Here is a 17,944-nt window from a genome sequence, read left to right on the forward strand (position 1 = left end):
GTCTCCTAACACTGCTTAGTAAATAGACCCCTAAGTCTATTTACCCAATGTGTTTCATCATTTTGCAGATTGTGTGCTAAAAACCAATGCCAAAACAAAATATGTACACCCAATTCTGATAGGATTACTGCTACGGTTTGAACTCTCATTACATATAAAAGGTAGATTCTTTGTGAAAGTGTACAGCCAATTTGTGGCCAGAACCAATGCTCATGAGACTGAAATCATCATTTCTATTGGGAACACTGACTTCTCTGTGATATCACTGGTTTCGAGGGGTCTATTTACTAAGCCTTGGATGGAGATAAAGTGAACAGAGATAAGGTACCAGCCAATCAGCTCCTAAATGCCATGTTACAGGCTGTGTTTGACAAATGACAGGAGCTGGTTGGTTGGTACCTAATCTCCGTCGACTTTATCTTTATCCAAGGCTTAGTAAATAGACTCCTAAGAGTGAGCTGAGAGACTGCACTTTCATGATCACGGGTCCCCAAAATAGTTACCTCCATGCCATGTAGGAGACAGTTCATTTTAAATAGCCTTTTATTAATGAGTAACACCTTAGCTTGATTATAACTATCATTAAACCTCTATAGCACAAATGCTAAACTGCATATTTTCTAAACTCCAATACACAGCTCTGTACCCCCGGGGTATTGCTTTACAGAGAAAATAGAACACGACACACAAAACCCAAGCAGGCACTTCACCAGTGGTAAAGTTGGCACACTCTGCGTACATTGAATTTGACTTGTACAGTTGCCAAGGTGACGAGCATTGTGTACATCCCTCCTTGCCACCTTTCAGGTTTTCTCACAGTATAACAGCTTGGTGTAGCTCCCTAGACAAGCAGCTTCTTATTAGTGTAGCAATTACATGAGTAACTGTCTTCTGCTCATGCTTGCAGAGGTTTTTTTTTAGCCCTCTCAATTGTTACCAGCCTGCGGTTAGCTGTAATTAAACATTAAAAAGCTTATTTGATTCTTACTGTTGAAGCTGTCTCTGACTATTACTAACCTAAATGAGAGTTTGCCAAAATCCCTATGGCAAGAACTCAAATTTAAGTCATACAAATGATATAAAATTAAAGGTGCCCTTTACCTGAGCTTTACTAGCACTTGTAATGCTTGGACAATGCATGTAAATGGGCATGGACCTACTGGGCCTGAGGCCAAGTTGTAACGCAAGCCATCTATAATAACTGCCGCATTGTGTGCATGGGACAAATGTGTGTACTCACCCGTATGCAGAGTTGTATGTACCTCTGCGGTGCACCCACAATCTATCCGTATGGTTCATTTGCTGACCGTCATCATCATCATCAGTGTGGACTTGCACCAGCCTATACTGGGCACAATTGATACTTCTGGAAACAGGCGTAAGTACACTCTGTCCAACTCTGCAATACCTGTAATTCTGTAGACATGCCCTCACTGAACATTGCCCAGTTAAAACCCAGTTACACCTTTTCAGTTGTAAGTGTAGATGCAATTGAATTACATGCGGGTCTGAATCACTGGCACTTACATACGTTTGGCTCCATAGCATGCACGGTGTGAAAACACGCAATATTCTCTGCAAAGAGGCATATGTCCAATTCTACATCAAGCCCACTGCTTCTATTGTCAGCATTATTTTCCAAACACATCTTACTCTTTCCCTATAAGACTACCAAGGGTAAATGCACTGGGGAAGTCTATAGTGTCCTCTGTACATTAGCAAAAAACATGTCTGGCGCGGCCATAAGGGGGATGCACACCAGCGGATATCACAAATGTACAATCTCTCCCTGCCTCCCCATCCACCCTACTGCACAGTAATAGACATGCAGACTTGTGCAACAGCAGACGGTACAGCTGGTTCCAAAGAAGATTTTTGGTTATGATTTGGTTAATAATTGGTGACAGCTGTGATACAAGATTTCCATGTGATCAACATGTGACATAGCTCTCACACAGGCAAAGACTTGTGTAGCCAAGTCCAAAAAAAGTGCTGAAAGATTATAAAATTACATAATAATGGAAACTTTTTGCAAATTAGGCATGTAAACAGGTAATGGAGGTAATACAAAAACTTTCTGTAGGCCACTGTAAGGTGTCCTTGGTATGAAAAAGAGATGATTTTCCAGGCCAAATCCCACCGCTCCTATAATGAGATTTCTAATCCTAATGTTTGTACATGAATATAAAAACACCACTCTGTCATTGTTTTCAATAAAAAAAAAAAAATTTCCATGTTTGTTCAAATTAAATCAAGGAAGGCCTGCAAATGTAGTCACATGTTCTCAGCCTTATTGATCAAAGTCAGTAACTAGGCAATGTTAGATGTAACTTGAAATGATTTAACACCACCTAATAACCAGAAGGGGAGCACTGTAGATACATAATATTACACATGTATAAATATATCTCTTGCAACTGGCAAAAGGGTATGAGATGCCGGCGGTCAGGATGATGCTGGTCAAAATACCGACAGCGGCATCCCGACAGTGAAGATCCCAACAGCGGTAGGTAAGTATCGTACAACTAACTCTAACCCTTACCCTAACCCTCCCTCCCCGGGGCCTAAACCTAAGCTCCCCCTTCACTAGTGCCTAAAAATAACCTCCCTCTCCCCACACCCTAACCCTACCACCCCGGTGCCTAATCCTAAACTCCCCCTTCACTAGTGCCTAAAAATAACCTCCCCCTCCCCGCACCCTAACCCTTCCTCCCCGATGCCTAAACCTAACCCCCCCTTCTAGTGCCTAAACCTAACCTCCCCTCCTCGCACCCTAAACCTAACTCTCCCCCCTTAGTACCTAAAACCCTCCCCCTAGTGCCTAACCTCTAAACCTAATCCTTCCCTAGCCCCCGATACTTTCATCGGGATGCCGAGTGTCGGGATACTGGTGCCGGGGTTCCGACGGCGAGATTCCAGCACCGGTATTTAGACAGACTGCATCCGCATGCCGGAATGCTGACTACATCCCGCAGAAGAGTACAAACCAGAAAATGCTATTATTATTTACCATGTATTTCAGATCTATAACATAATCTGCACCTTTATAAAAATGTAGCATGCACAATGGTGAAGCTATGAGCAACTAACTAATTAAAGATGGAAATCATGGTAACTTTGTCACAACCTTTTAGGATTTAAATTAGTTTCAAGCAACTAAGCTATTTTCCATAAGATACTTGATTCTTTTTTTCTGAAATGCCGCCCATTGCCCAAAAGTGGACCATGTACAAACAGTTAGCTGGATAACATTTACCTTGTCTCCTTTCACGCCACTGCAATCACATTTTGATCCCGATGAACAACCTTGACAAGCCTGTGGAAAGTAGAACATGACATTAAATTGTAAGCTCTTCAATTCTAGTGAGACTTTTCTATTTTATTCTTATATATTATATTTGCTTTCATTTAATGTGCTTATTGAACAAGTTTGTCCTTTATAAGGTGCTGAGTACATTGTATATTTATATAAACCTATACATACATAATTGTAAATTTCACTTTGTCATTCTCAGAGGAAAATGCTGTATAATTAGAATGTGTACAATCTTGTAGGCTCAACATTTTCAACTACAATATGAATTATTACAGCACAGATGGTGTAATGGTTAGCATTACTGTCTCACAGCACTGAGGTTGTGGGTTTGATTCCCACTACGGCCCTAACTGTGTGGAGTTTGTATATTCTCCCTGTGCTGGCGTGGGTTTCCTCCGGGTACTCCGGTTTTCTCCCACACTCCAAAAATATACTGATAGGTTAATTTGGCTCTCAACAAAAAATAATCCTAGTGTGTATGTGTGTGAGCATGTGATAGGGAATTTAGATTGTAAGCTCCACTGGGGCAGGGACTGATGTGAATGGCCAAATAAAGTGCTGTGGAATATGTGTGTGCTATATAAATAACTGGTAAGGAATAATAATTATTTTGTCCACTCACTGTACACACAACCAGGGCCGTATCTAGGGTAGTGCGGCCGGTGCCATTGCACAGGGCAGCACAGGTCAGAGGGCGCTGTTTGGGACTTTCAAATTTCTGTTTATTATTATTCTTACTTTTAGCTTCCTCTTATTTCATCCCCAGCATCTCCTGGCCTCTCCTATCTCTTCCCCGGTCCTTCCCCATGAAGCCATGGCCCTTTTTTAGTGCATTATGTCCCTTTGAAAAATGAGGGGGCGCTAATGCTCTTTCTGGCACAGGGCAATAAAAAGTCTAGTTACGACTCTGCCCACAACCTAACGTTCAGTGAAATAAAGTCACAAAAAAATGCCTTTGACGTGAGTAAGACATTAGTGGTTATGAAGACAGTAGATCCAGTGCTCATGTTATCACTGTCCAATGTAATTGGCGGCAATCTAGAAAATCCACAGCAATAATACAGTGGCAAGAGAAATAAATTTCAAACAGTGTACCGTGAGTAGTCCTTGTATGTGCCATGACAGCCGGCCTAAACATTAACAGTTTACACTGGTCACACAGAGCACACAGTGAAGAAGGTTGAGGAGCTATAGAAGCAAGAGCCAGCAAAAGACATATTCACGTCCTAGGAGAGTGAAATGCCCCAAGTGTGTAGCAGTGCTGTGAACTAGGTGCACTGGCTTAATATCAACTGGAGGCACTGTGTGGTATAATGTGAACTCGGAGCACTATGTGGCATACTATGAACTGTGGGCACTGTTGCATAATGTTTACAGGGAACACTATAGCATAATGTGAACTGGGGACACTGTGTAGCATAATGTGAACTGGTGACACTGTGTTGTATAATGTGAACTGGGGGCACCCTATTGTGGAATAACATAAATCCACTAATAAAATCTCTCCTTAAAAAAATTGTGCCTTGTCAATCTTATCAACTAGTTCAGAGTGCTTTCAGTCAAAACAAAAGTTGAAAATCTCTGGGCTAGAAGAAGCTATCTCATAGTTGTTTATCAGACACATAGTGAGCCTTTAGTGGGATGGGATGTATATACCCATCATAAATATTTCTAATTATGTGTATCTACAAATGTAATGCTATACACTCCTTGATACAGTAAATGCAGTTAGATTACTGTCTAACCTGTTCATTCATCAACAACAATGTAAAAATGTACATAGATGAGAACGTGGTGGCTCAGTGGTTAGCATTGCTGTCTCACAGTGCTAGGGTCATGAGTTTGATTCCTGACCAGGGTCCTATGTGTATGTTCAGGTCTTTATACTGTTAGCTCCAAAGGGGCAGGGACTGATGTCAATGAGATGTATTTTCATGTTCAGTGCTGCTTAATATATTGGTACTAAATAAGGAAATTATAACTATAATAATAAAAAATTAACTGTTCTAAATGCAAATAATATATCAATAAAATACCCATTAATGTGCACTTAAACAATGCAACCGTGCCAATATACAATGTGTTACACAGGGTGGGATTCTGAAAGGCATTTTATGTTGTATGATAATCAATGTGGTTATGGCATGATGAGGACTGCAGTCTAGTGCATGTGAGAATTGATTACTGCTATAATCTTCAAAGCTGGTAGTAACGCTTATTCAGCAGCTGTGCTAATCTGTGAGCAAGAAGTTACAATGGAGTCAGGGGAAGGGGCGCGTCAGCAGATCTAGACTACCCACTGGTGAACAAGCAAGGCTGACATTTCACATGGCCAAAAGCATATCTCAAACACTGAGGGTTATTAGTGTCCTTTCTCTAATTTACCATTTAAATAACATCATTGTTATTTTTTTTATGACAGTCTACTACATGTTGTAGCAATCATGAAATATTCAGTAAAAAAAGTTATTTAAAATAGTGATGGAAATATTGTAGCTACCAGTTGCTCCAATATGTTACAAGGACAGATAACTGGGGTCTGGCCACTTCCAGAACCACTAGGTAAAGTGCTGCATGTTTATACAAGGGTTGTCTATTTACCTGTTACCATTATGCCCTGTAGTGTTGTATGTGTTGTATGATCCTTTGTGATACTATTGTGATACATTAAAATAAATATGGACAATGACTGTACATTTTTTTTATTGAAGATAGGCAACAATCCATTCTCAATATGTTTTCCCATGCACAGCAACAATAACCATATGTCCATGAACCTAAACACTATGGGGGGTTATACAATTAGCCCCAATATATTTTTGGGGGCAAAAAATGAGGATTTGTCACCAATAATCCCAGTATTTCAACCATTTTTTTATGTTGTTATCCTATTTGTTCAGCTGAACAAATAGGAATTTATGGGCGAAAACACAGGATCTGTGATAAGTTTTATGCACCTAAGTGTTTTCACCATTGCAGCGTCGAAAACATGGCACCTTTCGAGGATAATTTTTCGGCAGACATCCTGTCAAGAAAAAAAGCCCCAATAAGTGCCAGCATTGGCCAGATTTCTGAGCTAATTGGATAGCCCTGGGGATCCATTAGCTCCCGAACAATGTTCGGGGCTAATTGGATACCGCCCAAAGTTCCAACCAATCAGCTCCTGTCATTTTTCAAACGGTTGGAGGATGAAAGATCGACAGTAAAAAGTTCAACAAGCAATAGGTCGACATGTACAAAAGGTCGACACACAAAAAGTTGGCATGGGTGTAGGTCAACAGGTACAAAATGTCAACAGGGGAATGGTCGCCATAAAAATAGTTGCCACTATTTTTTTTAGGGTTAGGGCTAGGCACCTAACGGAGGGTTAAGCTCTATGGAGGGATGGTTAGGGTTAGGGCTAGGCATCTAACGGGGGGTTAAGCTCTAGGAGGGACGGTTAGGGTTAGGGCTAGGCACCTAATGGAGGGTTAAGCTCTAGGAGGGACGGTTAGGGTTAGGTATCTAACGGAGGGTTAAGCTCTAGGAGGGAGGGTTAGGGCTAGGCACCTAACGGAGAGTTAAGCTCTAGGAGGGACGGTTAGGGTTAGGTACTTACCAGAGGGTAAGGGATAGGCACTAACCCCAATGGTTATGATTAGGCACTAGGAGGGATGGTTAGAGATAGGCACCAAGGGGAGGGTTAGGGTAAAAATCAGGGTTAGAAAACAAAAAATTAATAAGAGCTGCCCTTTGCGACAAAAACTGCCTTCTGGGGGGTTTGACCTCATAAATGATGATAGTGCATCCCACCCTAAATCTCTCCATGGCTTAGTACATTTACCTCACAGTATTAGGAGTTAAGAATATTTATAAATTGACAGAATTATTAAAAATCAACATGCATTTTACCTATAAAAATTCATAAAGCAGATACAAATGGCAAAAGCTTGTTTCACTGTTTGCTATAAAGTAAACTACCCTATCCCTTATCTACTTTTACCTCCAAACCGGTAGGGACCCCTAAGCTATTAGGGTCTTCCTCCTTCGTGGTATAACAACAGTCTGCTATCAATAACTGGCAAGGACCTAGAAATTATATTGTCAGACCTATAATAAAGCTGCGTATTTGGTCCTCCTGTGTGGAAGTCTTCTTTGCCACAGCGAAAGGAATTATCCTGCCATTAAGGTAAGTGGGTGGTGCATGCATTAAAAAATAAGAACAAGTTTGTTAAAAATTGGATTAGCCTAGGACATATGCCAAATTATTGCTTCATATTTTTAAGTTGCATTGTGAAATCTATAGTTATCTGTAGAAAGAACCTCTATTCTATTTAGATTCTATTGAATCTAAATGTATCATTGCTTCAAGTAATATTCTATTCTATTTGAATATTTCCACTGTAATCCAAAGAATTATTACATAACTGCTTTATATTTTTTCAGATTTTTATGTTAGAATGTTGTGACCTAGGCAAAAGTCAGAGCTATCCCTATGTAAATGAGCAGGAATAGAGTGATGCAGCAGCCTCCTAGCAATGTAAGAAGACAAACTGCTTCTGTGTTGGGCGAGATGGGTAAGAGAACTACATCATTCCTTCCTGGTTTTAGCATACTCAACCAAACAATTTTTTTTTATTATCATGAGGATGCCAGGATTGTCAGGTGCCATAAATACTAAGTACACATTTAAGCTGTATTTAAACAGTAAATGTAAGCTGTAAATACTGATTACACATTACATGATTCTTTAAAAATAAAGTGGGAAATTGTTTGGTAGCCTGGTATGGAGATTAACGAGAGGCTCTATCTGCCCTCACACTATTGTATGGTCTTAATGGCTTTGTGTGTGAGTCATTGACTCAGAATGACACTGACTTTGAACTGGAAAGTCTAAATTGTATCTCTTGTTGACTGTGACCCTGGACCACTTGCTGTCTTTATGTCTGAGCCCTCACAATGCCATGCTTTCAGGCAGCCAGCCATTCACACCAATTAATGTAATACTTTTTATTTCCCTTTGCTCTCTTTACAAATAAAGGTTCTTCAGTAGAGCAGTGAGTGTTGTCTGTCATAGTCTGAAAAAATGATGATGTACCCGAGGAATATGTACATGTAATAAGCACAAACCAACACTAGAGGGGGCACCTTATCTCCATTTGTATCCCTTGCTAAATCCACAGAAAGCATGCTGTTTATATATGTATTAACTTGCTAGCAGCCCATCCAAATGATGGGACATTGTTGTGTGGCTGCAAAAGTCCAGTATGAGTGCTCAAACAGGTCAATTTTTGGTAATTTCTGTGCGCCAGCTCAGGGGGCTGCGAGTAGAAATGTCACTGCCGACGGCTGATCGCGCACGAACAGAGCAACAATTTATTTGAATAGATTAGCCACTACATTCATTGTACATTTACATTCACCACTATGTACTAAAACCAAACATTCATTTCAATAGCTCATATAATATCAATACGATTTCTACATATAGTGCACACACTGGAAACCTCATTGAAATGAATGGACTATTAAAATGAATCTGGAAAGCTTTGTGCTGTTTGCATTTTGGATGCATTTGCAAGTGCAGCCGAATGTGTCCTGCAAATTTAAACTACATGTGGACTGCTTATCAACTGTATGCGCAGACGCATGGATGTACACCTGTCTGCTTACTGTAATATACACAAGTTTGTCCTGATCATGAACACCAAAGGAGGGTGCGCATGCATCCATGCAGATCCTTGTTAACATATGTTTATATATACAGTGTCACTCACAAGCAACTAAAATTACTTAAAAAAAATAAATAGTTGTTGTTAATGAGTCCAGGCTGAGATTGGGCTGTGTAAGGGAAGGGGCGAGTTACAGTGACTCACTTCCCTCGCTCCTAATTGAATTGACCCCTATATTTGCAGTTTTGGAATGATGGTTGTACTTTTTGTTCACCGAAGTAGAAAACCTTTGGCAGTAGGTCAGCAGCCAGCACCCATAAGGATGAGGAATGAGTGTGGACATCATAGAAGCTAGTGAGAGAGCACTGCCATCATTTCCCACTGATTGTGTTCCATAATGCAGATTTTCCTATTGCTCCGTGACCAAGTTTTACCTTGTTTTCAGGTATCTCCAAAACCACCCCTTCCTCATCTGTCATTTATTGTTTGTGGGAATTAAGAAAAATAAATGGTGTTATTAATATTTAAATAGGTCAACTAAGGTAAGGTATCAAAAGTACACACAGTAAAGGTTCATAAAATCTCAAGAACGCGTAGTCTATACATTACACACAACTGACACATGCCAAGGCAAGTGCTATTGTGGGTAACACTCCATGACTGCAAAACTGACTCCTTTTCACAGTGAGTTAATACTCTACTTCTGCTTTTCACACTTGCTTTCCAAGTGCAATCACCTGGGCTGTGTTAATTTTCTGGACTTAAAGGCATTTTTAACATTAGTTAACAAAACCAACGCAGGAGATTTCAGTTGGAAAATTAGAAAGAGTGTTATCTCACTGTGAAAAAGAGTTGCATACACACACAACGATTTTTTGAACGATTATCGTTAACGATATCATTTATTGTTCAATCGTTGAAAATATCGTTCACTTTCAAAGTTAAAATGATGAACGATTATCGTTCATGCATGTTCACGTTTGTAGTTTGTAGTTCAGACTGACCAACTCAACGATTTCCATTAAGGGAATATGCAAAAATCGTTTGTAGTTCAAAAAAATCGTTTATTACACTTAAAAAATCTGACAGATAATCGTTCAGAAAATCGTTCAGAAAATCGTTGGTAACAAAATCGTTGTGTGTGTATGCAGCTTAAGTATACACAGAAAGATTTAGTAAATTAACGATTTCAGTAAACGATTTTCGTTCATTTTTTCAAGGGAACTACAAATGATTTTTGCATATTCCCTTAATGAAAATCGTTTATTTGCTCAGTCTGACTGAACTACAAACTACAAACGTGAACGCGCATGAACGATAATCGCTCATCCTTTTTACTCAGAAAGTGAACGATTTTTTCAACGATTGAACGATAAACTATATCGTTATCGATAATCGTTCAAAAAAATCGTTGTGTGTGTATGCACCTTTAGAAATAATACTGTATATGCAATTAGTCAGTGCATGGGTTATAATAATCATCTACTTGGCATTAACTTACACAAAAACACAACTATCAGAAATGTTACAGGAAAGTGAGCAGGAGCCAATCCTTGAAATTGGGATATAGTTATAATACCGGTGGCCGGGAATCCGACCGCTGATATACCGACGTCAGAATCCCGACCGCCGGCAAAATGCAGACGCCGCAATCCCGAATGGGTTCAGGATACCGACGTCAGCATACCGAACGACGGAATCTCGAATCTCCCGATGTCGGTAAGTATGGTAGTTACCCAGGGATGGAGGGGAAATAGAATTAGGCACCCTCGGGGGGAATTATGGTTAGGCACCCCCCTGGGTAGGGTGCGAGGAGGGGGGTTAGGGTTAGGCCCCACGGGGGGAGGTTAGGGTAAGGCACCTCCCCAGGAGACTTAGGTTTAGGCTGCGGGCAAGGGGGGGTTAGAATTAGACACCACCTGGGGGGAGGTTAGGGTAAGGCACCCCTCAATGGAGGTTAGAGTTAGGGTAGGGAGAGGGGAGGGTCAGGGTACTTACCTCCCCTGTCTGGATCTTCACACTTCGGGCTTCCGGCGTTGGGATTTGAACCTTGAACCGGTGGCTATTGAGCCACCGGTATATCATACCCATTCCCTTGAGATTCTGTCACATAAACCTTTCAGACTTAGGGCTCTATTTACTACAATACGCATTTTGAATGCAGATTGTAGTGTGATATTACCGACTGAATTTGCATTGCGAAATCGGACAATATCACAGGGATTTACTAAAAATCCCTTGCAGGGACAGAGCTTACGATAAAGCTCTGTTCCTGCGAATCCCCTCCGCACACTTATCACGGTATTTTCGCAAAAAATACCATGACAAGTGCTGATGCATGCGCTGACCGACCGTTGCTAAGCCCCGCCCCCCAATGCCAAGCCCCGCCCCCACGATCACGGACCACCCCACTTACCTGCAGTGATCGGTGCTCCAGTGATGTCCGCCATGGCTCCGGTCAGCTGACATCCCATCCTGCACTGGGACCCGGTCAGGTGACAACCGGGCACCAGTGCAGGCTGGGAGGCCAGCTGACCGGAGGGGAGACATCACAGGAGCCCCGATCTCCGGTCCCTGGACTCAGGTAAGTTTTTTTTTTTACAGTGTATCAGCTTGTGGTCTGATCACTGGGGCCGGCTCCGGGCTCTGCCCGTTAGAGCAGAGCAGGAGTCCGGTAACCGGGGGAGACCCTGGATAACGCCACCTCCAGGTGGCGTTATTATTACAGGGCTTTCCCTGGTATTTTTTCAAATTTTTTATTTTTAGTAACTTTGGTCAGATCACATTTCCCATTACAATTATGGGAAATGCGATCTGCTTACTAAAAATAAGTGATAATTAGGGCTGTAGAATTTTACGAATTCTACTCCACTTGCCCTTTAGTAACTTTAGGTGATAATAAAATAATGTGAAAATAATGTTAATAAATAGAGCCCTTAAAATCTATTAAATTCAACCCGGCAAATTCCTGGGTCACAGCCAGATCCTGGTAAAGAGCAGGGTCGCGGATCTGTGACTTCGTTGTTTCTTTTCACACATACCAATACCCTGGGTCGATGCGTGTTCAAGTGCTAAAATCCATGATTTTCATGTATATTTGAAAGAGGTATAAATTATGAAAAACATCTTGAAGGTTTGCTATGCCAATAAATTGTTCTATAAATAGCACATTGTACACTTCTAGTGTATCCTACCAGAAAAATATGTATGTATGTATGTATGTATGTATGTATGTATGTATGTATGTATGTATATATATATATATATATATATATATATCAGGGATGTGCAGGCTCGGATAGGTTCGAGTTTGCACGCCGAGTTCGGATTTTTCCCTCCAAAAATACGGAACTCAGAAAGAGGCAAAACGTCATCTTGCATGGACAAACATCATCATTCCTGGACAAAGTACACTTCCCTAATATATATATATATATATATATATATATATATATATATATATATATATATAGTACCAGTCAAAAGTTTGGACACACCTTCTCATTCAATGTTTTTGTTTATTCAAATTATTTTCAACATAGTAGATTAATACTGAAGACATCAAAACTATGAAAGAACACATATGGAATTATGTTGTAAACAAAAAAGTGTTGGACAAATCAAAATATGTTTTTATATTTTAGATTCCTCAAAGTAGCCCCCTTTTGCGCTGATGACAGCTTTGCGCACTCTTGGCATTCTCTCAATCAGCTTCATGAGTTAGTCTCCTGGAATGGGTTTCCAACAGTCTTGGAGGAGTTCCCAGAGGTACTGAGCACTTGTTGGCTGCATTTTCTTCACTCTGCGGTCCAACTCATCCTAAACCGGCTCAATTGGGTTTAGGTCTGGTGATTGTGGAGGCCAGGTCATCTGACGCAGCACTCCATCACTTTCCTTCTTGGTCAAGTAGCCCTTACATAGCCTGGAGGTGTGTTTGGGGTCACTGTCTTGTTGAAAAACAAATGATGGTCCCAGTAAGTGCAAACCAGATGGGATGGCTGCAGAATGCTGTGGTAGCCATGCTGGTTAAGTGCGCCTTGAATTTTGAATAAATCACCAACAGTGTCAACAGCAAAGCACCCCCACACCATCACACCTCCTCCTCCATGCTTCACAGTGGGAACCACAAATGCAGAAACCATCCGCTCACCTTCTCTGCATTTCACAAAGACACGGTGGTTGAAACCAAAAATCTCAAATTTGGACTCATCAGACCAAAGTACAGATTTCCACTGATCTAATGTCCATTCCTTGTGTTTCTTGGCCCAAACAATTCTCTTCTTCTTGTTGTTCATCCTCAGTAGTGGCTTCTTCGCAGCAATACAACCATGAAGCCCTGATTCAAGCAGTCTCCTCTCAACAGTTGATGTTGAGATTTGTCTGCTACTTGAACTCTGTGAAGACTTTATGTGGTCTCTAATTTGAGGTTCTGTTAAGTAGTGGTTTCTGAGGCTGGTAACTCTAATGAACTTATCTTCTGCAGCAGAGGTAACTCTTGGTCTTCCTTTCCTGGGGCGGTCCTCAAGAGAGCTAGTTTCATCACAGGGTTTGATGGTTTTTGCAACTGCACTTGAGGATACATTCAAAGTTATTGAAATTTTCCATATCGACTGACCTTCATGTCTTAAAGTAATGATAGACTATCGTTTCTCTTTACTGAGTTGAGTGGTTGGTGCCATAATATGGATTACAACAGTAGTCAAACAGTGGTGTCCACTGTGTACTAACCCTACCTCTGCACAACACAACTGATTGTCTCAAGCACATTAAGAAGGCAAGTAATTCCCCAGATTGACTCTTGACAAGGCACACCTGTTAATTCAAAAGCATTCCAGCAGACTACCTCATGAAGCTGATTGAGAGAATGCCAAGAGTGGGCATAGCTGTCATCAGCGCAAAAGGGGGCTACTTTGAGGAATCTAAAATAGAAAACATATTTTGATTTGTTTAACACTTTTTTTGTTTACAACATAATTCCATATGTATTCTTTCATAGTTTTCATGTCTTCAGTATTAATCTATGTTGAAAATTTAAATAAACAAAAAACATTGAACGAGAAGGTGTGTCCATACTTTTGACTGGTACTGTATATATAAGCTTTCCCTTTGTGTGAAGCAAGATAGCCTCCCCAAACAGAAAAAACAGGCGCCACTCCTTATCAAAAATGTGAAAAAATATTATTCAAAAAAGTATAAACATGAGTACAGAATAATGTAAATTCTGTACTCATGTTTCTACTTTTTTGAATAACATTTTTTCACATTTTTTATAAGGAGTGCCACCTGTTTTTTCTGTTTGGGGAGGTTGCATATATTGTTTAGGGAGGCACCCTGCATTTGCATCTCTTTTGTCCTGAGTGCTGAACTTCTTTGGATTCTATATATATATAATTTATTTTGTATATGACTACATATTGCAAATAAGATAGGAGATAACATTTGAAATCTCCAGTGAATAACTTTCATTTCCCAGTAGAAAAAGAAAATGTGAGCAAATTAACAATTAGTGAAGCACTTATTTAATCAGTAGTTGTGCTTTCACTGTGCACACCCAATAACTATCCACTAAAATCACAGAATCTGTTGTGATCTCTGTAATATAAGAAAGGGTCCTGGACTGCACACCCTGAATATATATAATGGACGGTGCTACCTGTTGAGACTATTGTGAGTTGTGCACCTGAGATCTGTCTGTTTCTGTGATCTCTGTAATACCCATTTTCCACCAAAAACCCGGGTGTGACCTGGGTTTTCGGACATGGTTCTAACCCAGGTCAGACCCCGTTTACACTGCACCTTCGATCCGGGATATTCCTGGGTCAAGCCTGTTCACACTGAACTCGGGTCTGCCCTGCTAAACTTGTGAGGTCATAAAAAGTGTGAGGTGCTCCACAGCCACCAATCAGCTCATTTTATGCATGACCTGGGTCAGATAACCCGGGTCGCGCCATTTACACTGCACCATAACCCAGGTCCATTCTGGGTCCAACCCTGGTAGCTACCTGGGTAGGATTCCCAAATCACATGACCCTGGTTCAGGGACCCTTTTCCAATGAGCCGCTAACTGGGAAGGCCCAGCAATAAGCTGGGTTATAGCAGCAGTGAAAAAGGGGTATAAAGCTGCTTGTCAGGGTCACAGGTGGTTTGGAAGCTGTGACAGGATGACCTCGCTCTGTCAGGCGATCACAGCATACTTACCTACTCTCCTGGGAATTCTGCTAGGAGATATTACCGCCTTCTCTGGTGAATTTGAGCTCCAGAGGCAGGGAGAAAAGATCCCAAGGCAGTAGTCTCCTAGCCAAGGAGTGTGACGGGGTACCATCAGGCCATGGAGGGCTCCAGGTTTGCCTAGACCACCAGGGAAAGGTAAGTGCAATTTTTACTTTAAATATACATTGAGACACATTTTAAATATAAATCATACTTGCCAACTCATCCTCATTGTCAGGGAGACTCCCTGAAATAGTAGCAATCTCCCTGTCTCCCTGAAGAGTCTAGCAATCTCCCTGATTGCACCTTACTCCCATTATGAAGCTGTTATATTAAAAAAAAAAAAAAAAAAAGAGATATATACATTCAAATGGGATCATTAGTATCATATCCCTGCATTGGTTATAAGGCACAATGTATTTTCTGAAGAGTATCAGTGTGTTGTCATCAACAAATATATCTTACTAACTGCTGTGGGTCTCGTTACATTTGGATGTAAGTCAGGTTTATGACACTCCTCTCAGATGTAGCAGTACACGCCCACTTTAACGCGCAATCATAGGTGTTGTTTTTACAATCTCCCTGAAATACTTTTTCAATAGTAGGCAAGCATGTTAGCAGACTGTTAAACATACTCTGTGCTTGATACATCAAGGTGCTGCCGTGCTTTACAGCGGTACCGGAAGCTACTTCTCCATCCCTAAGCACACAGTGCCCGGTGCTCAATGCCAGTCTCCCTCTCGTGCAGCCTGGGGCTCTGTAATATCTCTGGAGAAAAGCTGCTGAATTACCACAACCGCTTAACTCAGTCCAGGCTGCGGCACCCCTTGCTGTGCCCTTTGAGCCCTGGGGGGGTACGTGGAGCTGGTATTCCTGTTTTCCCTGTGCTAGGCAGCGCTGCAGGCTCCAGAGCTGGCAGCGCTTCATTTACCCTCCCGCAGTGCAGCACACGTGGGTTTAAACCTCTAAGCTGCCGGAGGTGATCCGAGAGCTGTGCCACATACATAACCACATTTAAAATATTTTACTTGCATACGTCGCCTGTTGCCGGTACTTTGTTTGAAAATAGCACCTAGTGCCGACAATCCTGTTTGAAAATGGCACCAATTGGTCTATTAGAAAATGGTGCTGCAGCATGAGGGTTATCTCCGTCAGTGTTGCAGCCACTATTTTAGGCATGTGGGCTAGATCTCCGGCCACAGATACATACTAATTGCAGTAAGCCCTTTTTAATGTCTAAGACCAGCCCTGTTTAACGTAAAGACAGGTTATATATGGCTGGCCCAGTGTAATATAAAGACAAGTTATATATTGGTATCCCTGTGTAATGTAAAGATGTGTCCTCATATAACTAGCCTCAATAGGCCACGCAGCGCGACTTGCCTTGCGTGAGTTAGCCGTCAGGTCCCATGCCTCTCTGCTAGCGTAGGGCGTGTTTTTTTTTTTTTTTTACGAAAATGCATCTAAGTCGCAATGCAATGTGTCTCAGACACACCAGCAGACTGCAATGATTAATTTGATATTCAGCACTTGTATATCTGTATGCTCTGGAGTCTGTATATGAACCACAATGGAACTTGGAATGAAAAAAGCTGCAGCCTCAATGTAAAGACAAGTTGTATAGAGCTGACTGAGTAATGTAAAGACAATTCGTACAGGACTGACCCTATGTAATGTAATGAAAAGGTGTGTAGGGCTGGCCCTGTGCAAAGTAAAGACAAGTTGTGTAGGGCTGGCCCTGTGTAATGTAATGAAAAGGTGTGTAGGGCTGGCCCTGTGTAATGTAAAGACAAGTTGTCTAGGGCTGGCCCTGTGTAATGTAAAGAAAAGGTGTATAGGGCTGACCCTGTGCAATGTAAAGACAAGTTGTATAGGGCTCGCCCTGTGTAATGTAAAGACAAGTTGTGCAGGGCTGGCCCTGTGTAATGTAAAGAAAAGGTGTGTAGGGCTGACCTTGTGCAATGTAAAGACAAGTTGTGTAGGACTGACCCTGTGTAATGTAAAGAAAAGATGTGTAGGGCTGACCCTGTGCAATGTAAAGAAAAGGTGTGTAGGGCTGGCCTTGTGCAATGTAAAGACAAGTTGTGTAGGGCTGGCCCTGTGTAATTTAAAGAAAAGGTGTGTAGGGCTGGCCCTGTGTAATGTAAAGAAAATGTGTGTAGGGCCAGCCTTGTGCAATGTAAAGACAAGTTGTGTAGGGCTGGCCCTGTGCAATGTAAAGACAAGTTGTATAGGGCTGGCCTTGTGCAATGTAAAGACAAGTTGTGTAGGGCTGGCCCTGTGCAATTGAAAGACAAGTTGTATAGGGCTGACCCTGTGTAATGTAAAGAAAAGGTGTGTAGGGTTGGCCCTGTGTAATGTAAAGAAAAGGTGTGTAGGGCTGGCCCTGTGTAATGTAAAGAAAAGGTGTGTAGGGCTGGCCCTGTGTAATGTAAAGAAAAGGTGTGTAGGGCTGGCCCTGTGTAATGTAAAGAAAAGGTGTGTAGGGCTGGCCCTGTGTAATGTAAAGAAAAGGTGTGTAGGGCTGGCCCTGTGTAATGTAAAGAAAAGGTGTGTAGGGCTGGCCCTGTGTAATGTAAAGAAAATGTGTATAGAGCTGGCCCTGTGTAATGTAAAGACAAGTTGTATGAGCGCAGGAAAAGTCCTCCAAGATGTGTCCTCAAGGCACAAATGCTTCTCATACTAGTCAATCACAAGATTCAAAAGAATGTATCTCTCCCAGGAACATTTTTCACATTTTCATTTGAAAAGAGTCAAAGAAAGTCTT

General features: G+C 41.4%; 1 protein-coding gene across 1 annotated transcript in view; it reads right to left on the bottom strand.

Moving 5' to 3' along the window:
- Positions 1–17,944, bottom strand: part of COL4A5 (collagen type IV alpha 5 chain) — a 227,725-nt gene that overhangs the window by 149,061 nt on the left and 60,720 nt on the right. Inside the window, exon 2 of the mRNA XM_088482860.1 lies at positions 3,257–3,316. Coding sequence (XP_088338986.1) covers positions 3,257–3,316 — 60 coding nt within the window. The remainder of the gene's footprint in view (positions 1–3,256; positions 3,317–17,944) is intronic.

This window comes from Taudactylus pleione, unplaced genomic scaffold (genome assembly GCF_031769625.1).
Source record: "Taudactylus pleione unplaced genomic scaffold, aTauple2 ptg000296l, whole genome shotgun sequence".
NCBI lineage: Eukaryota > Metazoa > Chordata > Amphibia > Anura > Myobatrachidae > Taudactylus > Taudactylus pleione.